Consider the following 27,135-nt stretch of genomic DNA (forward strand, 5'->3'; position numbering starts at 1 on the left):
GAGTTACTAGTTATGCTATGCTTTTGTTATGATTGCAAATATCAGTCTTTTATCAAAAATGACCTCTACTAATGCAATAATTTGTTAAAGTTAATTCAAATTACTACATATAACTAGTAAATGAGGGCAATATAATGAAATAATTATAATCTTTATATGCTACTGAGTAACTAGATCAGATGATGGACAAGAATGAGAAGCAGCAGGGGAAGGGCAAATTTACCCAGGCACCGCTTAGGCCTTTAGAGCACGCAGCTCCTGAGCACAGCGCTGAGGGACTGATGTGAAAAGTACCAGACCTCAGACGGGAGGGCATCTGAGAAGGAAAAGCATATGCAAGACACAGAGGCAGGGCTGACTCCCTGTTAAAAATGACAGAATGAACGCATAATTAGTGTGCCCTCTCTTCGACAACCAACACGTGCCACTTCAACAGCAGAAAAGAGAGACTCCCCAGAAGAGGGTAGCACCAAAACTGGAGAAGCTTCAAGGCTTCTAGATGGCAAATGGCAACTGACTTAGCCAATTTGAGAAACAGGGATGAACTGTTGGCCAGCAGAGGGAAACGGTTTAGAAGCAACCAGACTGATAGAGCAAAACTCTCCAAGGCTCAACAATAGAAGGCACTAGAAAGCCGGTCAGAAATCTACTGAGAAGCAGTGAGAACCCAAAAGTGTTTCCCTCTCCTGCTGGCAGATAGTCTGGAAAAATACTAAAGGCTTTGTTTCCAAAGAGAGCCTCTGGGCTGTGGGACACCTGGCATAAATGGGGTAAGACTGCTCGGATGAAAATAAGATTAAGTAAAACATACTCAGCACGGAGATGCTCTTCCCCAATCTTCTGCTTTTTGGCTCAAAGAACCCTCATACAAATCTAATACTGGCACAAACTTAATAATAGAATAGAGGTTGGAAAAATTCTTTCCATGGAATCTGAGCAATGTAAGACAAAAAGATCTAAAGAGAATGACAAGAGAGATTCCCCAAGGAAATGGTCAACAAAGTTACAATAAATTTTAAACCAAAAATTGTGTAGATTATTTTAGACCATGACATAGTACATTTTAAGTACATTATTCTTTAACCAAATATTTTTCATAAAATAGTATCTTTCAATGACACATCTGTTTCAAAAATTTTTTAAAAAGTCCCTCTAAAGAGCCAGTGTAAAAATATTTATTTACGTGGTATGGCTATAATGGTTACATAATTATTTTTGTTGGCAATGAAATGTAATTTCTGTACCCACAGTGGGGAAAATATTACATCTGTATGCATAATGGTAAAAGCATAGAGTTTAAAAGGTAAAAAAGAAACATATGGAGAAAATGTCTCATAAGGACACAATTTTGGTACAAAGAAATTCACATTTGGTCACTTTTAGTCAGAACTTAGTTTTCTCTAGTTAGAAATGAGACACTTTTTTTCTCAAACTTATTTTTACATTTCCTAAGACAATAATACTATGAAATTCTGATGAGGAAATGAACACCAACATGTGTGCAAACTGTATTTTAGCTGGGGTAAAAATGAGCTATTTAAATCTCCTGTAGTGCTGAGCTGCAGGAGTGGAGGACTCTTCTGCTGGACCTTCAGGTTTCTTCAAATCTCCCTCAGATTTTCTGTGCTACAGATATTAACTCTAACGTATCCCAGGCCTTGATATCTGGATTCCTCAACTTGGTTGATAGAAATTTTCACCTTAATTCCTACTTGCCCATTTTGTTTGATGATTTGAATTTAGCATTCTTTTTCTTCAACTGAATTCTGAATTCTATTAATTCTGTATAATGGTTCAAAATCATGCAACACTGGTCTTTTAAATTCAATATGGACATTTCTATGAGAGTCACAAAATGAAAAAATATAAAATAGTAAAGAAAGGACTAGTTTGTTTAATAGCTTCCTGGTGGGTAGTAAACTAGAAACCACCTTAAAATCAATTAATAAAGGATTTAAGGCTGAGGCAAGAGGTTTGCCAAGAGTTCAAGGCCAGCCTGAACACTATAAGCAAGACCACGTTTTTTTGTGTTTTTTTTTTTTTTTTTTAAAGCAACTTAAAAAGGCCACTTTGCAAAGTGTATGTGTACGCAAAGGCCTTCTATCACAACAGGTATTCTAAAGTCAGGCCTGGAACACATTAAGATTAAGCTGTCTTTCCACAGTTCACATTTACAATTCTTAACATCTGGAAATTTCCAGAGTATTCCCTTTCTGAGATCTTTCCAGATATTCACTTTCATGAATAAATACTAAAACAGAAATTTAATAAAAACATGAACAAAACTAAGTTCAAGTGACAAGCATCTCTGTCATGAGAACAGGCACTAAGGTGCACGATGTAATTGATACGCCAAAGAATTTGGGGGAAAGACTTGTCCAATAACTGTAGTTCTTCAAAAGCTATAGAAATTCATAATAACTTAAAAATATTATATTTCAATAGCCATGTCATACTAAAGAATTTTTAGGCATAGTGAATTTTTAAAACATTTATAAAGTACATTTCAGTTAATAGGCTATTTTCATAAATAAGTTTTGTCCTTAGTAAACTCCATAAAAGAAACATTATCATCCCTCTTTCACAATTAAATTTTCTTTAATCACCACATTTCCACATTGACCTTTATTCCACGTTGGCTATCTTACTCCTAAACTTCAGCTTGGCACTTCCCATCACTCAGAACTGATTCTCCTTTGAAGGACTGCACTAGAACACCTCACGTGTGATGGTCTGCAATCCACAAGCTTTTCAAGTTTCTTTGATTCAGTTTCCTTATTGTACTCATCAACTTCATGGGAAGTCTCGGCCCTTTTTCCTTACAAAAAGTCCCTGCATCTCCACTTCGGCCATTTCCAGCTCAGTATCGTGACTGTCACTTCCCCATCAGTCCTTATCCTTTTACCTTTCCTCCGTGTAAATCCAACTTCTCATGTTGAATTTACCTGATCCTAAACTGTTAAACACAGCAGCTGAGCCTGCTGTCATGATACACTTACGTTTTAATTTAATTTCAAGTAGATGGTGAATGTTCATCTATTGAATCACAGTTAGCTTTCTAGTTCTCCTGTAGGTGTTCTTCTAGATCATACTTTCACTCATATTGTTTCAATGGGGGAAAAAAGGAAGCTGTTATATACTTTGTGATGAGTAAGAAAATTAATATTACAGAGGAGAAATAAACTGATCAAAGTTCACAGCTAGTAAGAGACGCAAAGCAAATCATTCTGACTCTTGAAGCCACATTCTTTACCCCTCCATGTAACTATGTCTCTTGTTTCTCTTGCTCAGTTTCTGTCTTTCCGTTCTTCCAGTTTTCAAGAAGTGTAAATTCCTTATTTGCACTCTTTCTAGCTCCTTCCAACCCAATCCTTGAGGCCAAAGGTTGACAAACTCTTCTTGTAAAGGACCAGATAGTAATCTTCAGGACTTATGTACCACGTAGTATCTATTCTAAATTACATTTTACAGCTTTATCAAGAAAGCAGCCATGGGGCTAGGGATTTAGCTCAGTGGCATAAGTTCTTGCCTGGCAAACATGAGGTCATGAGTTCGATTCCTGGTGCCAAAAAAAAAAAAAAAGGAAAGAAAGAAAGCAGCCATACACAATACCTTAAAAAATAGGTATGAGTGTGCCACAGAAACACAAACAGGTAGTAGACCTCTGAAAAACTCCGCATTAGACAGCCTACATTCATTTGTTCTGCTCTAGGTACAGTGTTAATAAGAAAGAATATAATAATTGTCAAATTAGCAATGTCTTTTGTCTCACACAGCTTAAAAATTAGTGAGGAAATACTAATTTTTTAAGGGAGGGAAGAGAAATTTTTCCAAAACTTACATAAATATATACAGGTGCATCACACACACAAATATATATATATTGTATGTGTAAGAGCTCATTACATGTGTTTGAACTAGATACAGGGATTCAGGTCATCCTGAGGAACACTGTGGTTAAGTTGAGAGAGGAAGAGAAGAGGATGATGTACCTAAGAAGGAAGATCAGCATACAGATCAAACCATAATATGAAGAAGTCAGCTCACTGCAGGATCAAGAAACGCAGTTATGGCTAGAATAACAAAATAATGAGAGGAGAAAACTACCAGGAATTCACTGATCTGGAGATCATTGAAAGGTCAGGTTTGGTACAGAAACAAGAGTTTGATTTGGGACAGGGTGAGCACACAAAACTACTTTGACATATCAAAGAAGAGATATTAAACATATGGGCACAGAGACCTAAATCCCAAGTCTTAGCTAAACATATAAACATGCTAATCTAATGAATGGACTTGAAGTATATACTTGGAAAAGATATAGAATAACAAGAAAAAGGCCTGGAGCTAAGCATTGAAGTGTTAATAGTCATACAAAAAAGGATAAATCTGCTAAAGAAAAAAAAAAGCAAATAGAAGCAGAAAAAGTATCAGCAGAATTCTGTAACAAGTAAGATATCAGAAGACAGAAAGATGATGAATCACCACTGAGTACTGATGAGAATTCGTAAGATAAACACTGAAAAATATCCACAAGAATTAGTCAAATGGAAGCCATTGTGATCTAATTTCAGTTACCAGAACTAATCAAGATCTTTCTTAAGACTTTCCCCTGCTTTACCCTTTACCCATTCACAATGAAACAGGATCCAGACTGTCACAGTAAGGTACTGCTTTTGTGTGATTAGGAAGGTAAGGTATCTAGAAAGGGTTAAAAAAAATTTTCAAATGAAATAGGAAAACACAGGTAGCACAGATACAGTCAATGATCTGCTTTCAAACAGTAAAACATAACACACTGTAGGGAAAGACAGCCCTACTGGGGTGAAGCTTGAAAACTGTGATTGATTCAAATGAAGGCTGAAGAGACAAGTATACATAATTTCTGTTCTTAAATAATGAATAATATATTTCCTTTATGTAGTCATAATCACTGTGGATTTCATGAGATTTCTGGGGGCTCACTCATGGATAATATTTCACATTCTAATATACATTCTATAATCACAGAGTACTTTTCTCAAACATATGAAATTAAATGAGAAATTATGTGTGGAATCATCAGGGATGTAATTTCTAATTCTTACTAGACGTTTAGTATATATTTATTGAATTAGAAAATTATCAACTAATTTATGAGTCCATTCTTGACAATCTATATATGATGGAAGTTTTATTACCTTGAATATCATCATTAAATGTGCAATACTTGTTTCGATACTTATTGAGAAGACGAAATGCATTCACATTGGCAAAATCTTCAAACTGAATAAGACAATTCATGCCATATCTGCAACACAAAATATTCATTTTAGGTTACTGAAATAACATTTTGAAATGTCTTTAAAACTAGCCCACAAAAAAGGCAAAACATCACTTTCTTTTAAAGATTCTATCTAGTGTAAATAATGCACTATCTGTTCAGCAAATATTTAACATGCTTCCTACAGAAATGTCTTTATATTGGCACAGTGAACATAAAAAGACCAAAATTTGACCCAAAAGATATCCCCTCCAGAAATTTAAAATTTAACAGAAACAAAAATCATGAAAACTGATATTAAAGCTATAAACAAGGAATTATGTATGTTCAAAGGCCTGATGACTGCTCTTCTAGCTCAGATCATAAACCACGTAATAAATAAACTAAGATTAAATTATACTTATGATTTAAGAGGTAAGAGAAAACTGAAGCAAAATTACAGGGGAAAGAAAAAAGTTGTTTAACAAAATGTTGGAAACGCTGACTGATTAAATGGTTACGGTAAACACATCAGGCTGCAGTGACAGATAACGTCAGATCTGTGGTCCTTTCATCCCCACTATGTAGTTCCAGCTTCTCCTCTGTATCCCACAGCCAGCCAGTTATCTCAACACCATCCTCGGTGTCTCCCTGGATTCCTCTGTCCCTTGCTTTTCCTCACTCTGAGTATTTAGCTCGCTCCACTAAGAAAGAAGGCACAAAAATCCATGTTGCGGTCTTAGCCACGGCCTCAATAAAGTGCTGAAATACTTGTTTTCATCTCTGACTACTCCACATGATACCCAGTCTCATCCTTAATCTGACTGGATCTCTACACCACCATACCTTAGTCTACTTTTTATAAATAGTAGAAACTTATTGCTCAGAGTTTTGCAAGTCTAAAATCAAGGTCCAGCAGATTTTGTGTCTGGGCAAAGCCCTCTCCCCATATACTGCACTTTCTTGATTTGTCCTTGCATGGCAAAAGGGGTAATCATGGTCCCTCCTTTCAACCTCTTTTATCAGGGGACCAGTCCCAAGTACAGCAGCTCTCAGGTTTCAATCGCCCTATTTCTTTTTAACTGGCACACTGGGCATTAAATGTAAACATCTGGATTTTGGGAGGACACACATTCAAACCAAAACAGTATGAGCTTTTACAAGCCTTCTCTTACTCTCGTCTCAGAGTCACTACCTCACTGAGATCAAAGCTAGAGAGACGTCTTCTTGCTTATTTCTGATTTGACTGTGCGTGTTAGGTCTCTATTCTGTGCATGTTGCGTCAATTTTTTTCTCTACTGCTTTTTTTCCTATCTTCAAGGATTCTCAGACTCGCTGGTTGTAAAACCATATCCTTGACCATGAAATCACCAAAGTTATGGTTAATTCTATTTCTTTGCCACTGTGTCAAACCTCTTAGAAGACAGAGTGCTAAACTTGGTGTGTATTTCTCACTTCCTGTTAACATGATGCTTATAGTTTAAGAACAGTCTCAAGGCACTACCTCTTGGTATTGTGCCCAGGACCACGGGGTAGCTCAGAGCCACAGCTGCTGTGGCAAAGGGCTGGGGTCCTTTTGTAAAAAAAAGTATGCGTAAAACTAAGCCTTTATTTCTACATCTATTGGCTTTCTGAAAGATTATATGTTCACTGGTTCATTTCTACTGTTATAGTCATAGAGCTTTCTATAAATTTAAAAGTACTATTTTTATTACATATTCTACAAATGGTTTTCCCAATCTAGTATAATACATTTTTAATCATTTAGATGGTGTTACTATTTGTTTTACCGAAGACATGTTTGATTGCTATGTGTTAAATCTCACTAGTTTCTACCTTTGATAGTATGTCTATAGCAGCTATGTCAACACACATTTTATTATTATCATTGATAAGGATGTTGATCTTCTTCTAATGGTATCACAGATTTAGAAAATAGTCAACCTTAAAATCTGGTATTAATTTCCTATCAGGTTAAAAACAATCAAAATTTTTATTTTCTATAAAAATCAACTGGCTATACCAGCACCATATAAAAAGCCATCCTTTCCCTTCATCACCTGCATCACATACTACATTCTAATATACAGTAAAATCTGTTTCTATGTTTTTGTTTTATTACACTACTGCTAATGACAACATAAAATAAAAGACACACTTGCTGTTGACAATCATTCGGTGAAGTGCTGTTACTATAAGCATCACAGAGAAAGGTGCCACGGGTGAACCATGTTGGTTCTGCTCAGTAATGCACTGTAATGGGAATAATTAGTCCACTAACTTGTCTATCCAGAAAAAAGTCATCCTGTCTTAATTACTATAGTACTCTAATAACTTTAATGTTTAATACTATTGGTCCTCCTATATTGTTGTTGGTTAAGTATTCATTTGGCTCTAATGGTGGCTTAAGACATGGGCTCAGAAGTCAGAGCTGTGGGGTAGAAATCTCGGCCTTCTCAAATGTTGTGTGTATAACTTTAACTTTTCTGTGCCTGTCTTTTCTAATTGAAAATTATAGCAAAGTTGTTTTAAGGATTAATTTAAATGATAAATATAAATGCTCAATGCAATGTTTGGCATCAGATTTTTAAAATTTAATGCTTCAAAAAGAAGCCATAAATAGTGAAATAATATTCTCAAAAGGCCTAGAAGAAAATAACTGTTATCTTACATAGTATATCTAATGAAGCTGTTCTTCTAGAATAAGGTTAAAACTAAGACAACTTTAAATACAAACCAAAAGACTTTTACTAAAGGAAATTTAAAAGGTATATTACATGAAAAAGAAAATAATACCAAAGAAAAGGCCTATGATAATTAAGTTGCAAAATGTACATAAATTTAAACAATTTTTACTCAGATATACTACTCTTTATCTTCCAAGGAAACTCTTTACTTTCATTCAATTATAAGAATGTTACTAAGAACTGTTTAAAGCCTTTCTAGAGTTATCATTTTTAAAAATAACGTGAGCAGAAAAGTAAACTTTGTACCAACAACTATCTAAGACACACGTATCAGTCAATAATCATTTACTCTGGTATTTGCTTAGTGACTCCTCCTATTTCTCTGATTTCTAAGCAGGCTTATTTCTAAGGCCTTTAAAAAGTAAACATGGTGTCAGTGAAGAGGGCCCTCATAATGTTTGCCTCTGATGTGTCATACTTTGGTGGTCTAGCAGCACTGGATGATCTGTCATTATGTTCAGAAGAGGCAGAACCTTGTGGTCTCAGTATGTGAGGAAGAATCAGAGCCTTCTCAATTCTATTCCTGGACCTACTACTTACTTGGTTTAGTGGTTTGAGGCTTTTTACAATTTCTATGTGGTTAAAATAAAATCCCCATAATACAGCTTACTTTTAGTGTTTAGGACACAATGTGGTCAGGCTATAAATTTATAATGTTTCCTAAATAAAATCTGGGAATAAACATAGATAGTAAAACAGCACTCGGCCTACCTTATCATTTACAATAGCTTATTTTAGAATTATGCCCTGGAGGATACTTCATATCAGTTTTAATTTCATGACATTTCTCTACATAATAGTTAACTCTCATTTGATTCCGAGATATTCAGAGAGAGGCATTCTGAATTTATCTTGTGAAACAAGCATCTTGCATCATGAAAGAAAGCCATGTAAGGGATATTTAGTTCCAGTTTGAACCAGCCTTGTTACTATGAAATTATAAGAGTGGAACTTTCAAAAGTTAGCCAACTCAATTCTGCCTAACTATGAAAAGAACCTACTATTTTATGATCAAAAATATGACATAAAATAGTGGGTGCAAATGGTTTTAAAAGGTAACAGAAATACTATCCATAAAATTAACGTGTAAAAACCCCAGAAATTTTACTTTTTGGCCCAGTGAAATCTGACAAGCACTTTATTACAGTGACTAATCATTACATCTAGCACTTATTAAGTGCCAGACAGTATACTCCACATTTTATAGGGATTATCTCATTTTATTCTCTCAAGTCCACTAAGGAAAGCACTGTTATTATCCATTTTACAGCATAAGGACTCTGCACACTGTGAGTTTATGTACTAAAAGTGGTAAGGTCTGAACTGAGCTTATAAGAGCTATAGTTTAAACTATCCACCGCAATCAAGTCAATGAAATCAACTGTATATTTACAATTAAAAAAGTTTGTGTTGATAGAATAAGGGAGTTATTAATTCTATTGTAACACTAAAAAGACATTTATATGAATTCAACATTATTGGATTCTTCTATTGTTGAACATAAATGGACAGATATTGGTAAAAACATATTTGATCATAAACTATCAAGAATTCACTGTAACCAAGTCAACCAAGCATGCTGTAATTTTTCCCGAGATTTGGTAGTTTCTGAGGATTTAGTACATATGTGGCAGCATTCAAGATCCAGAGCACTTCAATTCTGATAAGTTACTTAAAGACCATTTATTCTAAATTATTTATTTTTGTAATGTACTGAGGCTTGAGGGTGCTCAATGAATTGAGCAGTAAACAGGACATAAGGATCTTGCCTTTGAAATGTTCATTGGGAAGCAGTCTCCTTGGGAAGCACAAAACACAAGCTAAAAACTTAAAGGAGGTTTGGACTAACAGTAAAATTGGGAACACAAAGAAGTCACAAAGGGTTCAGGGTAGACAACATCACAGGCAATTTTCTTCCTTTATTCTTTACTAGAAAAAAAAAAGATCTGAACATATATTTTGTGAACAAGAACCGGCTCCAAATACTGACTTGTATCCATGCTCTCATTTTGAGTATCCCCAAGAATCAACATTAGTCTCAAGAGATTTTTCTTAAACTACAACCACCGCAATATTTAAAAGAACTGCTCTAAGTTCTAAAGATAATATTCAAAGAGGCACTCCAAAATACTTTAAAGACTAGTGTAATAATTGTACAGAGCTTCAGAGGACTACTTTGAAAAAGACAACACGCACTTGGGTCTTTAAACAAAAAACAAAAACCCATTTTGTTATCTTATACTGAAATCTCAAAATCAAAGCAAAAAAGGAATCCAAGTATGACAGTGTGTGCTTACAGTCCCAGCTACTCAGGAGGCTGCAGGAGACTGCTTGAGAATAAGGAGCTGGAGGCAACTTGGCCAAAAGAGCAACAGTCTATCCATCTAAAAGAATACAATAAAAAAGACCAAAAAAAAGGAAAAATAAAAAATAATTTGTGCATATAAATATTTAGAAAGTTTGAAAGCCAACATCCATTCTTTGACCACAGAGTATCAGAGATATATACAATGTAATACACACACACACACACACACACACACACACACACACACACACATACTAAAGCTGAAATCTGTGCTCTTAAGAAGTAGCTGAAGGTAAAAATCCAATGTAAATTATAAATCTGGCCTCGCTGCTACAATCATTTGGAGTAATATCAACATCTCAGCATTAACCATTCTCTATATCTAGCAGGCACACACCAATAAGGCATCTTTAGTTATGTCTATTTGTAACTGCAAACGACGGAGTTTTTTGGTTTTTGTTTGTGTTTTGGTATCAGAAATCAGACTCAGTACTTTAAGTACGTTGTTTTATGTACTTAGGTCTTATGAACTCAGCCATCATATGTTCCAATGATACTGAAGATATTTCAAGCTAAACTGCTTAGGATTATTTCTATTGGCTTCTGTACGGACACACTGACCTGCATACCAATACCTTCACTCTCTTACATTTAAAACAGATCAATAATCCATGGAGTGACTTAACCCAACGTAACAGAATGAGAACTCCATTGGCAGAGCCCCTGTTTAATTCTTAGGTGATGTCACCTATGTAGTTCTATTTAATCTTCACTCCCCATTTATGTTTCATCGGAATTACCATTAACACATCTCTTAAAGTAATACTCAGTAATTATTTGATGGAAAATTCATGATTAATTCATCAGAATTTACTAGTCAAACTGCTCCAAATCATATTCCAGGTGTATTTCTCATTACCTCTAGATATTGGGCAGGTATTCAGTTTCCCTATACTTTAGTTTCTTTACCTCTAAAATGCAAATAATAAAGATCACCTACCTCACAGATTTGAAAGACTGAGTCAATGAAAGCCCTTGGAATACCTTCTGAAACATGATATAAATATTAGTTATTGTTTGCCTGGTGTCATTTTTCTATTTGTCACAAGAGTTGTATTGAGTTTGGTGGTGTGTGAATGAATCCATGATTGAATAAACAACTTGATAATATTTGTCATTTCCTTAGAGTTGGTATATATTTAGGTGTTATCATAGCATGAGTATTAAGAAAGTATGTTCCCAAATTAAACATTCAGTGCTGATAAATAGCTCTAGTCTGATTACCTTTTAGTCACTGATTAGCTTTTACACTAAGTTTTATTCATATTTTTTTGTTTGTTTGTTTTATTGTTTTTTGAGACAGGTTCTGGCTATGTAGTTCAGGCTTGCCTTGAATGTATAGCCCTTGGCTCCACCAAGTGTCAAGATTATAGGCATGCATAATCTAGCTCATAAATTTTATTCATTTACTATTTGTGTTTTGTTTGCTTATAATAAATTCTACATGCAAATAACATTAATGAATACTAACTATAATATTTGAGAAACATTCTTGAAAAGTTTTAATTACAAGCTTCTTTTATGAAGTGTGATATATATGAGTTTCACACTCCACAAATCTTGAAACTGTTCTATTAGTTTACTTTAGAGAAAAATATCAAGTATTAGTCAAACAATGGTAAATTTTTCTATGACAATACACAAGTCAGGTTTCTTTTCTAACTGGTACCATCAACACTGAAATTCATTTATCAGATTGCTCATCTATTTCAACTTCATCAATAATTCTCTCAAATTCAGAATTACAGTCCAAAATGAATCTATTTGTAAAGAAAGCCTGGAGAAAAATCTTGAAAACTAATGTATTCTCTTTATACACTTGTTCGAGGCTGGTTAATAAAAATGTGGAAGAGCATTTAATTCAAGAATGACAAGTTAATCATGTTTATTATAATGGATTGTGGTCCTTATCTTCAGGTTTTACCAAATAAAAACTTTAAGAAATATATATGTGCTTATAAAAATAAGTCTTCAATAACTTGCCTTCTTGTTCCAAAATTCTATATTTCTCCATAACAAGAAAAATAATCTCTGTATTGTTCCAAAAATTCAGGCCTACATGATCTGTCAAGTATATTACATGCTATTATTTTATTATGATTTATTATTATTTGGTTTGGGGAATCAAACTCAGGACCTTGTGTTTGCCAGGCAGGCGCTTGTGGCACTGAGCTATACTCCCATCCTACATATGTTATACTCTAATCCATTTACTGGAAAGAAAATGGGATAGTCTATCAAAAAAATATTGCTTAAGCAAATGATGAGAATTATAAAAGTAAAACAAAAAAGGAAAAAAAAAATCCAGTCCTATATGTTGTAAGTAAAGTGAGTAATATCAGCACTGAGTTGTGCAAAAGCTTTTTTCTTAGACATAACACACTTCTTAAATCTATTGCTTATCACACAATATCTGCTTTTACACACCACCTGTTCTAAATCACAAGTCTTCATTCTTTCTTTTTAGTCAAACTTGTCAGCCAAACTCCAGAATAGATAAATCAGCTATTACACTTCAAATTGCCTCTTTCTAAAACCTCTTTAAAATGAACAAATCTTTGATATTTATGCAGAATACCATTTAATTATTATGTGTCTGGCCAAAGTGATCAGTTATATCCATTAGTGAGTAGAAGCATCTAAGCAAGTGGGTTCCTCAAAACTGTGTGCTATATAGTCCATTAACTGGAATTCTGCAAAAATAAATGATCTTGACCAAATGGTATTTGCAACACTAAACAAAACATGATTTGGTACTTTGCATCTGAATTCTCAGAACTCTAAATTGTGGCAATAGAGTGATAATCAATGAAATGGGAATGAATATATGAGGAATTTCTATTTTAATTTAACTAGAAAATACCTTTTCATAGTATAAAAAGACATCTCGCCTGCACAACTCTTTCTTTTCTTTTTTAAAGAATGAAAGAAAGATGCGTTATTTTTAAGGAGAAAGTAGATCAAAACTAGCTACCCTGGAAGGGGGCCTTATTGACTGTCTTGTCTCCCTCATTGGTGAGACAAATGACCAACACCAAAGTTAAAGAAGGAAAAGTTTATCTAGCACGCAGTTTGTAGGGGTTTCGGTCCACAATTGGCTGGCTCCAAAGCAGGGTGGTGTAGCACTGCGGCAACAGTTCAAGGTAGCCGAAGACAGCAAAAGCAGCAAGTGCAAAGTCTGGGAGGGAGGGGAGTCTCTCTTCCTCCTCTAGGTTGGAAACAGGCTACCACCCCCTGACCTCAGGGCAGGTGTATATGGCACTCAACCATCTCTGAGTCCTCCCCTTGCACAGCATGAGTATGTTTACAAAGGCCGGCCCCTGGCCCCCTGCAGAGCCATTTATTTAACCTTCTAAACTTAAGGTAACCTAATGTATCAACCATTATAAACCATCCCTTGTCAACCAGACACATTTATTTAAAGTGGCCTGTAGATACAAAGACATGCTTATTCTTATGATTTCATAACTTGAACATTATAGCACAGATTTAACATTCCTTAACAACCAGTATTAAGTCTATTGATATCATTATACATTAGAACCATAACATTTTGTCCCTGGTTCCCCAAAGACTCACACACATTCCATTATGCAAAAAGCATTTAAATCATCTGCAAGAGTTGCCAAAGTCCTAACAGTTTCAGTATTGCTGAAAAGTCCGAGTCCCAAGTCTCCTCTGAGATTTAAGGAAACTGTTAGCTACAAGCCCCTGTACAAATGAAAGCAAAGTTAAACACTTCCAACATACAATGGCACAAAATAAACATTTTCATTCCTAAAGTTACAAACGGGGACACAAAGGATTGGCACCAAAGCAAGTTCAAATTCCAGCAGAGCGAATATTAGTTCCTGCAGTACCATGTCCAGCTTCTTGAAGCAATCCATGGCCAATGTGTGAGCTTCAGTGATCCCATCCCTATTGTGCTCCTGGTGGCTATCCTCCCATGGCTTTTTCTTAGGCCTTCTTTGTGCAGTCCTTGCAGCTTTCCTTAGACAATCCACATTCCTGGCTTTTCCAGACTTCTGGGGTCTCCACTGCACTTTCAGCTTCACACACTGCCTTCTCAGGGCACACTGCTGGGCCTCCGAGGCCTTCTGAAACTGAGGTGGAAGCTTTCTTACCCTGTAACATACACCTACAGCCAGTGAATGTGGATGATGCCAAGGACCGCTGCTAACTGCAGTAGTGGCCAGGCTTTCCTCTCTCTTGGCAGTCGGCACTGTGTGCCTGGATTGCTGAGCACTCTGAATCTAATTCTGAGGAACAAATTTTCTATGCTGCCACATTCTGGAACATGGTGCTCTGTGGCTTTCTTTTCAGATCAGTCTTTCACTTTTTCAGTTCTAAGACTGCAAAGGATTGAGACTTTCTGCTTCTTGTGATACCTTCAAGCTTTTTGTGATACCTTCAAGCTTCTTGTGATACCTTCAAGCTTTTACATTTTCCTGTTCCTTCTCAGGAATGGACATCTCATAGATTCTATATTTGCAGTCTATAGCTTAATGGAGCTTCCTTTCTAGCCAAACTCACAATGTTTTAAATCATCCTGCTAGGCTCTTTGCTCTTTATTCCCACCATACATCTGTTTAAAAGCTCTCAATAGTAGGCATGCCACAGCCTCAGCATTTGACTGCCTTGAAATTTCTTCTACCAGATTAATGAGACCATCATGCTTAATTTTAGTCTCAGGCAAAGTCTGTGGACAAACTTTCTGCCAAGCCATAATACACATAATAGTCTGGTGTCCAAATAGCTAATTCAGTCCTTTTTCCCAACAGAAACCTCCCGAGCCTTCTTTACTGGCTGGATTTCCATCACCCTTCTGCTCTTCTGAGCTCTGACCACAGTCTCCCTTGAAGAACAGTCTAACGAGTTTCAGTGCTACTCTTTCAGGTGACATCTTCAAACCTTTCCATTCCACCCACAATCCATTCCCAAAGGCTCTTGAGCCACATGGCCAGGTATAGTCACAGCAACAACCCTACTTCTCTGGTAACAAATTCTGTCTTGGTTACTTTTCTCTCGCTGCAGAGACAAAAATCTGACACCCAAAGTTAAGGAAGGTAAGGTTTATTTAGCACACAGTTTGTGGAAGTGTCAGTCCATAATCATCTTCATAATCAGCCATGGCTCTAAGGCAGGGTAGTGTGGCACAGGGGCAATCGTTCAAGGAGGCAGAAAACAGCAAGAGCAGAATGGGGCAGAGGCTGTGCCACTCCCTAGTCAGGTGTATGCAGCATTTACACCACCTCCATGTCCTTCTCTTGCACAGAAAGAGGAAGTTTACAAAGTGAGATCCCTGGCGCCCTGCTGAGTCACTTAAACTTCCAAAGTTCTCAAGGTGACACAAAGTATCAACCATTGTGCCCCACAGAAAACTTTTTTTTTTCAAAATTGTAATTTTGAAACAAGAGTAAACAAACAACTTTTCTTTACAGTGAAAAATTAAAGTACCTTGTTGTTTTAAAATGCAATAACAAGGAAGCATAAATATATCAGCATTTTAAAAACCTATTTGTGTGGTTGGTAAATACCATCTAAAAACAGTTTCAATAGAAAAACTGATCTACATATACAGTCAGTACACAGAAGATTAAAAAAATGTCAATATTTAAAACCAACTTCAACTATAACAACTACAAGGGAAAAAACCGCCCTCTATCTTTGTTTCTGCTCCAGCCCCTGTATCTTCTGCTCCTTGCATTTGGAGAAAACGTTTTGTTATAAGGCTGCCCTCTTTTTGGATGAGGACAAAGGTCAACACTTTTCTAAAGGCAACCTCTTTCCATACAAGTCTGAGTGCAAGAAAACTTAACTTCCCCAAAATTCTCTGGTGCATCCATACAACTCTTTAAGGAGTTAGGAAAATTTGTAAGTTCTTGGGCAGCTTGTAATAAATATCATGAAACCTGAAAGAGTTATTAGTCAATACTACAACACAAAATGTCATTTTTTGTAGAAAAAACCTTAAAGCTTAACCAAACTAAACCAAACTAAACCAAAAAGTTTTAGTTAAATTCAAACAAAAAGAAGTTGTGGCTAGGCTAATGAGAAAATAAAAAATCTAACTAAGGATCCCATACCAAAATTTCACAAAAGTATGTATCACTTTGATGCAAAATACACAAACCTCAAGAAGGAATGCCTCAGGATTTGAGAATATTCCTACTTCAGGATTATCTGTTCTTATAAACAAAGTTACTTATTCAATAATAATTTCACAAACTCCATAAAATTCAGAGGATAAAAAATTTTTAAACAAAGTAAGTCAATGATAATTTATAGATATCGTCATGAATTAATCAGGTTCTCCTTTCAGAGGAATGGCTCCAGTGGATCGTAAGTGAAAGGAGATACTACACGCAGGGTTAATGCAAACAAGAACAATGTGGCAACAACTGAGTCACATCAAGCCTGCAATTGGTTTAGCAATACTTAAGTCGTAAGCATACGTGAGGCAAAGAATCCTCGATCCTCTTTCTCTTCTCAACTGTATTAGTCACTCAATTTCCCATAAACTGATAACAGTAACATTTTATGGATTTTGTGGCATCCAGAGAGAAAGAGTAAGATTTACATTTTTAACCCTCCAGTTAAGAAAAACCTTTGGGGCTGGGGATTTAGCTCAGTGGCATAAGCGCCTCCTGCCTTGCAAGCGTGCGGCTGTGAGTTCGATCCCCAGTACCGATAAAAAAACAAAACAAAACAAAACTTTGGCAATAAAAGAGAATATAGATTCAGAATGATCTGGTTGCATGTCAAAATACCAAGTATGCAATATTCCAATGCAAAGAAAATGCGGAATGAGATATTAAACTTCAATGTAAAATTTTTCAATTTTATAATTAGAATACAGTATGGTAACGATAACATTTAAAACATGGACATCATTAAACCAACTCATCAGATATGCTAAAAGACTCTAAAGATATGACTAAGTATATCTGATCAGGTTATCAAGTAAATAAACAAAAACATAAAAATTTACTTTGAAATGATAGATGCAGGAACGTTTAGTTTATTTGTTTAATTTTGAGATGGATCCTGTTATGTAGTTCAGGTTGGCACGGAACTCACTTGCAGCACTTCTCTTGCCTCTGCCTCCAGAGTGCTGGGATTACGGCATGGGCTGCTAGGCATGGCTTAGAAAGTTTTAACATTAGTATAAAATTCTGGAAAAGATGACATTTTTCCTGAATTGAAACATAATTATGTTGAATTTCCACACTGCTATACACTGACTTTTAAAAGGCAAAAATTTCAAACATTTGTGTGCAAAATATTTTTTAACTATATCTAAATACAATATTCTAGGCTTTATAAGTTAAGTATATGATAGATTTTTAAAAATACTATCAAATAGAAGAAAATGGAACACAGGTAATCTGAACTAAAGTTGAGAAACTTACATATCATGCTCCCAAGTATTCCCATGGCCCTATGTAGCAGGGCTCTATGCCCAGCTTCTTATAGGAGTAAACAGAAAGACAGTACAGACAGCTTCTCACTTCTTTTTTTTTTTTTCAAGAGGATAAAACAGAATAAAACCAATCAAAACAAACCAATATAAGAGATACAGGAATTTAAAACATAACAAAATCAACAATAGTTACCACAATGCCTTTTGATGTTTTAAAATAGCTGCAGATAACTTTGGACATAGTAAAACTCAAACAGAACAGTAGAAAAATAAAAGCAAAATAATGAATGCAATAAAGGATTTGAAAACAAGCCAATAGTAAATCCAAAATTGCTAACATAATATATCTTGCTATCTTTGAAATAGCTGCTCCTGCCACTGGATTTAACATAATCAAATGAAGTAAAGAGAATAAAACCCAACCCAATAAAACAATGGAAATGATCTAGGACTTCCAAACAAGACCACAGGGAATCAATAATGGCTACAACCCTCAGAAGGAGACGCCCCCCTAGAAACCGCCCCACTGCATACTGCTATCCTCGGAACCTATGATCAGACCACTGGCCCTAGACCTACAATGCTAGTCAAACACCAAAGCACCACAGGCATCCAATTGTATTTCATCTTAACAGCTATCCTCACAGCCTGTGTTTCTCAGGATAAGCCAGTGACTTATGTTGGGGGGAGAGGGATGATTGGTACTTCTTGTTGCCAGCCTGAGTGCCAGAAGAGGCTGAGGTCTGGATGTTCCCAGTCCTGCAGTGGCCCAGGCATGGTACTGGCTCCCAGACTGGGCTTGTTTGCTGGTGTGGCCTTGTTCTCTCTCCCTGCCCCAGTCCACAAGTGCCCTGACTCATGGGGAGAGGCCAGAGTCTGGCTGTTTCCAATCCTGTGGTGGCCTGTACATGGTGCTGGTTCCCAGCCTGGGCTTGTTTGCTGATGTGGCCTTATTCTTTCTCCCCCCAGTCTGCAAACAGTGCTGACTCACAGGGAGAGGCTTGTGTCTAGCTGTTCCCAGTCCTGCAGCAGCTACTCACTTCATAAATTAAGTTCAAATAACTACAGCCCAGATAAAGATTTCTTCTGAAACTGAGGACATACATAACAGGTTCAAAGACTTAGTCTGCCTTTATCGCTTTAGCCTGTGTATATGTGATCATTTATCGTGTTTACAGAATCAAGTTATGTTGATATAAATATTTACAGGCTTAATCTTTAAATGTAGACCAATTATATAAAAGCAATACATCCTCACAACAAGAAAGCAATGATCAGCTGTCACATAGCAGTATTAGTTTCTAAAACGTTATCCCTTTTAAGAAGGGATTAGTTTCTAATAGTTATCTCTTTTAAGAAGATATAAAATATGAAGAGTAAATATTTTATAAAAACCTAAATATAAACAATGATGAAATACATACAAATATTTTTTTCTAGCTTGGCTTCACTTGCCTTAAAGATTGCGCTCCAAGAAGATCTCTACTGCTGTCACTTTTTGACAAAGTATTCTAAAAGGTATAAAATTATCAACTACCAAAACTTAAAACTTGTATTTTAAATAAAATTTCTGAAAATTAAGGAAATCAACATTTTATGCTTGAAAAGTATTACTGATCTAAAATGACTAGGCATTGAATTTTTCCTTAAATTCTTCAACTATGATTATCCTAATAAATTAACAAGATCAATTTGGTAGTGCCAAATCAGGTAAATGCATTACTAACTTTTGAATGATTTCACGTCAGCTGACAACAACCTGCTCCATGTTATGTGCTACGATCTCAAAGTTGTTTGACACCATCTCTGCTGCCTTGGTTACGTCCTACACTTTCCGTCCTTCTAAGTGTATTAACACGTGGACCTCGATGAATTTTTCAGGTGTTCACTAAATGCTCTTTAACCCCTTCTTGTCAATCATCCTGCTTTTTACAGAAAACATTTAAAATCTTCAGTGAAAACACTTAGAATCTTTAGCATGCTTGACTCACCCCTTCCATCCTGAATCCCTTATTCTGCAGTTTTACTCCATCTACCCAGAACCTGGTTCCTTTGCTCTGCTGCACCAAAACTCAAATACTGGACTTTTTCAATGCTTTCACAATAAAATACAGACAAAGAATATATAAACATTTTATGCTTCCAATTTTATAATTGACTTTTACATTTCCTGTTTATCTTGTCATATGAACTACTGCATCCATGGTTAAATTCAAAAGAGTAATAACAGAAAGTATTTCTTGCCCATGATAACAGGGGATAATAAACTGTTTAGTTAAAATAGCGAGGTGAAGCAGTAGAAGGATGGAAAGAGAGAAGCAGAGGAACATATAAAAATACTCCACTTTGGTCGGGTCTGTAAATCCCAGCACTTGGGTAACTGAGACAGGAGGACTGCCATGAGCTCCAGGCCAGCCCAGACTGCTAGTAAATTCAAGACCAGTCTGAGACCACGCCTCTAAATAAAGAAAATAACTCCATTGTTTCACACTCTGCCTGCATCCCCAGGAAAAATTTTTAAAAATAAAGCTTGAAGGCTCAAATTTGGTTGTAGTTAATCTTCATTGTAAGCACATTATCTAGTATTTCACAGAGGAGCCTATACCTAAAATTAGTTTTGTTTTAATCTACAAAAATTAGGCTTTTCTTGAAGATTCATGAAAGATTGTTATAGTTCTTATGTTTTGGATCCATTAATTCCATGCTTACTATAAGTGAAAATGTACTTTAATTCCAGGATAGAAGATCCATACAAATCTACTACTAGGCATCAATGTAAGTGCTTTTATCAGAGTATGAGACATACTGCTGGGATTCAAAATCAACATATAAGTAGTTCATTTGCATTCTAAAATCTAACATCATCTTTAATATATGCCAAACCAAGTGCACTTTGTCATCAAATGATAAATTTTCAGTGACATTTTATAAAAATGGATAATCAAAAGAGGCAAAGAATCCAAAGCAAAAACACAGTAAAGCAAAGAAAAGTAATACTTGCAAGGAGATTGGTTTGACTGGATTTTAAAATGGTAACAACAAAATTTAGATAGAATAAGACCTAGCACTGTATGAAATTACTAATTAAAATCATTTTGAAGTTCAGTGAACATAAAAAGACAAGAAATTTTTCAGTTTAAACTGTAACAGATACAAAAGTCACTTATGGTTAACATAAAGTACTGACTTTTATTTGCATTGAAGAATTTTAAAATTTCCAATCAGGTTAACTTAGCATTTAGCCTCAGGTCCTAAAGTTCACCATAAAAATGAGAGAAAACAATAATTACAAAAAGACTGATTTAGAGCATCACACGAAGTACTAGTATCCTACAGCATACCAGGTTGACCACAAATAATGATAATTGCACATTTCAAAAACCTACAAGAAAGGATTTTGAAAATTTTTACTATAAAGGACAAGTATTTGAGAAAACAGATCATTAACCAGATTTAAACATTATAAAATGTTCGTATGTTAAAATATCATGTTACCAAGTTAACTTGTACAATTTTTATGTCTCTATGTAAAATAAATTTAATCTAAAATTAGACAAGAAACTTTATTTGCTAGGAATGGCTGTTTTGTTTCAGAAGGCAGCACTAATAATGCTGCTATGAAAATCTGCAACCAGGATTTAAAAATGAACAGAGCTGCTGTGATGAAAAGGATGCTGATATTCCAATAAATACAACTTCCCTGAAGCCAGGATAACAGTAAAGATCTTCACATTAGAAAGAAATTCCCAGATACTCTATGACATTGAAAATGCAAAGATAAAATATGGACAGTGTAATCAAATTTGAAGAGGAATATGATAATTTGCCAAGGCATAGAAAAGATTTTATACAACACAATAAAAAAGCAATAAATGTTTAAATTACACTTCAAATATCTAAAAAAATACAAATAGCTTATTCTAAAAATTTCTAGTGTTTAAAATCTCAGTGTTCTAAGTAAATATTACCATTTTCCCCAGTAAAAGAATTATCTAATAATTGAGAGCATTGGAAATTTCTGAGTTTTCAATATTCTAACAAAAATATTTTATGTTCATATGGCACCTGCAATTTTCCACATTAATTATTAAGCTCAGTTAACAATCACCTAATCAGTCTGCTAGATCTTTATATGTCTCATACTACTTTATATGTCTCATAATACAAAGAAAAGATTTCCTGTATTCAGGACTATCACTGATTTATTCCCAAAAGTTCTTTAGACAACAGACACTAAAAAAAAGACTAATATCATTGTGCGCTTATAGTTCTCTAGCTCTACAGTAAGAATGTAGTAAAGATTGTTAGAACCAATTTCAGCCATATTGAGTCTTAAAACATCCATCTGTTTTAAAATAAACTGAATCCCAACTCAAAGAAATATCTAACAAGAGATCAATGTTTTAAGAAACTATTCCTTTAGAAGAGAATATGGCAGTAAACATTCTCTCAAATGTAACTTTTAATATATTTGTGAACTAAATAGTTAAAGTAAGCCCAGTCATAGATGTCCATATTTTAAATGAACAGAATATTTATAGTCTTAATTTAATTTACTGTAAAAAAAGACTGTAGTGCTAACCATTCAACAATATAATTTCTTTTAATGTACATGAAACTCAATGGTCTTTTGATGTAGTATAAATTCACTAGCAGGTATAGCTTCAGCCTCTCACTTTAATCAGGATTAATGGGTAGCTCTGCACTGGTGGAATCTCACCTGAAAACCAATGCCCAATGTCTACTGTAACGCTGTTACTCATGCCCATGTTAGGCACATGGGTAGTCACAGGCCAAGGAAGATCAGTCTCAATTGGACTTACAGTAAGTAGAACAGTTAGACTAGCATGTATTTTAAATTAATGCGATATGTGAAAGGGATGCATATAGGAATGATAAGGCTAATTCATACTTTGATTGCCAAACTAAAAATTTAACAACAAAGTCTAATTTAGAATTCAACGCATTATACCAGAAAGCTTCACTATCTTAGACATCCAAACATTCACAGCCTAGGCTTTTGAATATAGGGTCAAAGTTTCAAGTTCTGACATATAAAGAACTTGGAAATCAATTGATCACATTCTCATAGTTAGAAAATGTTAAACAAAATTAGTAACTCTTCTTAATAGTAAACAAAATTAGTAACTATCCACCATGCTGTCCTGACCACTGGGAAGACAGGCAAACACAGTTTACTGAGAGCAGCAGCCCAGGAGCAGAACAATGCAGCCAGCCAACAGGGGTGGGAATAAATGAGCTGTAATTCACCAACCGCTGGGGACTCAGTAGCCTTGAGAGTGAAAACTATCAGAAGGATCCAAATTTGTGCAGGGGACCAGGACCACTCTTTTATAAACTTTACCTTCAGAAGCCCCATTTGTTTTTATAAAGACTAGAGAAAAATCTCATGCTTCCAGCAAGGGGAAAGAAATAAATAACTATTCTGAAAAATATATGAACATTCTGTTCTTAGTAAGAACTGCTCTTGAAAAAAATATATTGTATTAGTAGAGTCTAACTTAACGGGGGCTTTACCAAAGCCTAACCAACCTTAGGGAAGGAAAACATGCAATTCGAACTTTTAACATGGGTAAGAAAAATACCCAACTCAAGCCCATAACAGGTCTAATCATAGGACTATGGAACACATGACTCCCCCCAAACACACAGATACACACTATCACTACCCAATCAGGGCCCAGGATAACAGGTTATTACAGCTTAAGAGACCACAAGCTCAAATAGCATACAAAAAAAGAAGAAAAAAATCTCAAGGAAAATCCAAAGACAATACATGAAATAGAAAGGGAAATTTTATCCTCCAATACCAATACAGCAAACAGTAAACACACTTTAACTCCTAGCCAGATTTTTAAAAAGCCTAACCTAAATGTTTATTTCAGTGCTTTTACCCTAAACACCATGTCCAGCTTTCAAGAAAATTATAACACATGCTAAAAGGTAAGAAACACGGTTTCAAAAGACAAAGCAAGAATCACAACTAGATTCAGATGTGGAAGAAATTTTAGAGTAATCAGACTGACTAATATGCTGAAGATTTTAATAGAAAAAGTGATCAATATGCAGGAATATATGTGTTGTTAGCAGAAAGAAATCTAAAGCAAAAACTATAAATGAAGTCACAGTAATAGAATTTAAGATTGCCTTTGGTGGGCTTATCAATAGACTAGACTTAACAAAGAAAATGTAGTATAAAAAAAATCAATACAATTTCCCAAAATTTCCTGAAACAAAAAGAAAAAGAAAGAACAAAATTACAAAAGATGTAGCATACGTACAAGGGAATATAAGAAATAAAAGTAAATAGTTGAAGTAATAAAGTCTGAGAAATTTTTAAAAATTGCAAACACCACTCATTTATGAAGGAAGACCAGAGTACAAAATGACAGATAAGTAGCCAAAAAGTCTGCAAGAAAGCATATCAAATTCACACTGCAGGAAAACAGAGACATGGAAAAAGTCTCCATAGACAGCAGAAAACAGTTTACCTACACAGTAAGGACCAGGACTACAACAGACTTCTCTTCAGAAATCATGCAAGCAAGGAGACTGGAAAGAAACTATAAAACAGTAGCAAGAAAACCACCTTGTCTTACAAACATTCAAGTGCCAACTTTTACAAACAGACCTCACATTACAACATTCACAGACGCAAATAAATTCGGGAAGTGTTGCTGAACACACATAGTTGTGTGTCTACTGTATGGTGCAGTAGAGTGTATCAGTACAGTGCTCAGTCAGAGCTCAGGATGTCTGGATGCAGGGAAAAAACCAGCATTGACGTGGAGGGGACTGCTAGGAAGCACAGAGCAATAACCATGGAAACAAAATTGAAAATAATCAAGAAATTGGACTGCAGTTGAAAAAGTGGTAGATCCCATTTGTTCTTTACAGCTATTTATTGTACTACATTGTACCACCATCTAAGTATAAACATAAAACAGTTCATTTACAGTATCTGTGTATGTGTTTAGTTTTTTTATGCTTTACATTGTACAACTGTCTCAAAGACACCAGCCTCACTTGTCAGGCTTTCAAACAAATCCAACTTACAAACATTCTCCCAAAATGAAACTTGTTGGTAAGCTGGGGGCTGACTGTGTCTGTCAATGTAATTATCCTTCAAAAGTGTAAGAGAAAGACTTTCTTAGACAAATGAAAATCGTGAGACTTTGTCACTTGATCTGTCTTACAACTATCACCAATGTTTACATCCTCAGTTTCAACTGCAAGAACTGTTAAAATTTGGAGCGAAAGAAAAGGATATATGAAATATGATACAGGATATTTAAACCATATAAAGGAAGAATATTAAATAAGGAAAAAGTGAGATGAAATCAATCATTTTCTTAATGGACCAAATAGTTTGTTTAAAGTAATAATAGCAACAATGTATTTGGTAAGTAGAGCTTATGAGTAAATTAAATGAGTGACAAAAATATAATAAGAGATTGCAGAAAGGCCAGGGGATGTAGCTCAGTGGTACAGCGCATGCTTTGCATGTATGAAGCCCCAGGTTCAATCCCCAGCATCACCACTTTTTATTTACACTTTTCACCCCAAATCAGTCCCCGCCACCCGGTGTGTATGGGATCACAGGGAGGAATTGGGAACACTTTGTTACAATGGTATGTGTGCTACCCACAGAATCAGTACAGTGGTAACTGAAAGTGGATATGGATTCATTATAAATGGAAGTGTAACTGATAGAGTAAGACAGAAGAAAAAATAAACCTGGAGTTAATGTATGTCCTTATCCTGATTAACTTCCTGTGCGTCTATACTCACGGTATCTACTAGACTAGTCTTTTTGCAACCATACATTTCACTTTTTAACTCCACCAACTGCTCTTTCTATTCTTCATGCTTTGGCAAGACAGTGAATAACTTAAAAAGACTTCCCACAAGAATAAACGAATTGAGGGGGCTGGGGATTTAGCTCAGCGGCATAAGCACCTGCCTTGCAAGCAGACAGTCGTGAGTTCGATCCCTGGTACCGATAAAAAAGAAAAAGACCAAAAAAAAAAAAAAAAAAAAAAAAGAATAAACGAATTGATCCAATAACCACAATGGATAAATAAGTAGAATTACGACAGTATTTTACAAGCTTTGCCATACCACAAACTTAGAAACATCAATGTATCACTTAACAACAGGGACAAATTCTGAGATCTGCATCACTAGCTAATTTTTGTAGTTGTGCTAATATCACACGTCCTCAAACTAACACATCTCTGAGTTCCCCAGGCAATGTAATCTTACAGCGCTACCACTGTATATGGGGCCTGACACTGAATAAAACATTGTTACACGGTGCATGACTGTTTTGCATACTTATTGACTGAATAAATGAATCAATGTTAAAAGAAAGTATTTAATACCTCCAAAGTCAAAGATTTTTTTAAAATATTATTTGTGAAACTTATTTAATATCTATCTCACAAAATTAATTCTGATAATACTGATTTCAGAAATAGATAGGAAAGATCTTACATTTGGTACATTAAAAAGTATTGAGAGACCAAGGTATTTAAATCTTTAAACATAAAACACATTTGTGTGAAAAATACTTCATCTCTAGATATACATACACAAACCTTAAGCAGCCTTACACTACGATAAAAGTACTATCAAGGAAATGTTTCAAAACATTGAGGAATGATGGTAAAGTATACAAAATCTGCTAATTTTAATTTTTTGTGGCTTGACACTTAAGAGAAAGAACAATTAATACTATTCTTTCCAGAAGAAAATAGATACATCTTGAACATTCATCCCCTTATACTGGTGATGGTGAACCTTTTAGAGACTGAGTGCAAAACGGTAACTGAAAATCCACTAATCACAAAGTGCCAATACTACAATTAAACCTGAATACTGAGGTTTTAGATTAGAACAAAAACTCATACATTAGTATCTTTTCTCTTAAAAACACAGTAACACGCAATCCAGAGGTTCACCACCACTACCCCATATTACTTATTGGATATTTTTTCATAGCCTAGTGTGGTACTCTTAACTCACTTCCATTTTACGGCTCATCCAAAATATCTGTTTATTATAGTCTCTCTCCCTAACTAGACTGAGTTCCGTAAGAAAACTAAGCAAAGTGGAATGCCTGGCGTTGAAAGGTATTCAAGTACATGATGAGTGAGTAAATGACTTGTGTACCCTACGTGTTTTCTTAAGAGCCTGGTCTCATAGTGCATTCATCTGCCTAGAAATGAAACTTTCTTACAGTAGAGTAAGTAGTAGGCCACTGTAAGAAAGAACTGTAACTTTTTGTCCATTCATTGGTTGATGGGCATTTAGTTTGTTTCCAAGATTAAGC

At 35.2% G+C, this 27,135-nt stretch overlaps 1 protein-coding gene across 2 annotated transcripts in view; it reads right to left on the bottom strand.

The window, feature by feature from the left end:
- Window positions 1-27,135, bottom strand: part of Me1 (malic enzyme 1) — a 160,347-nt gene that overhangs the window by 29,625 nt on the left and 103,587 nt on the right. For both annotated transcript variants that reach the window (XM_063233150.1, XM_063233151.1), the window contains exon 7: window positions 5,181-5,290. In XM_063233150.1, the coding sequence (XP_063089220.1) occupies window positions 5,181-5,290 (110 nt within the window). The remainder of the gene's footprint in view (window positions 1-5,180; window positions 5,291-27,135) is intronic.

The sequence above is a fragment of the Cavia porcellus genome, unplaced genomic scaffold (assembly GCF_034190915.1).
Source record: "Cavia porcellus strain 051 isolate PalLab524CR breed Dunkin Hartley unplaced genomic scaffold, mCavPor4.1 scaffold_22, whole genome shotgun sequence".
NCBI lineage: Eukaryota > Metazoa > Chordata > Mammalia > Rodentia > Caviidae > Cavia > Cavia porcellus.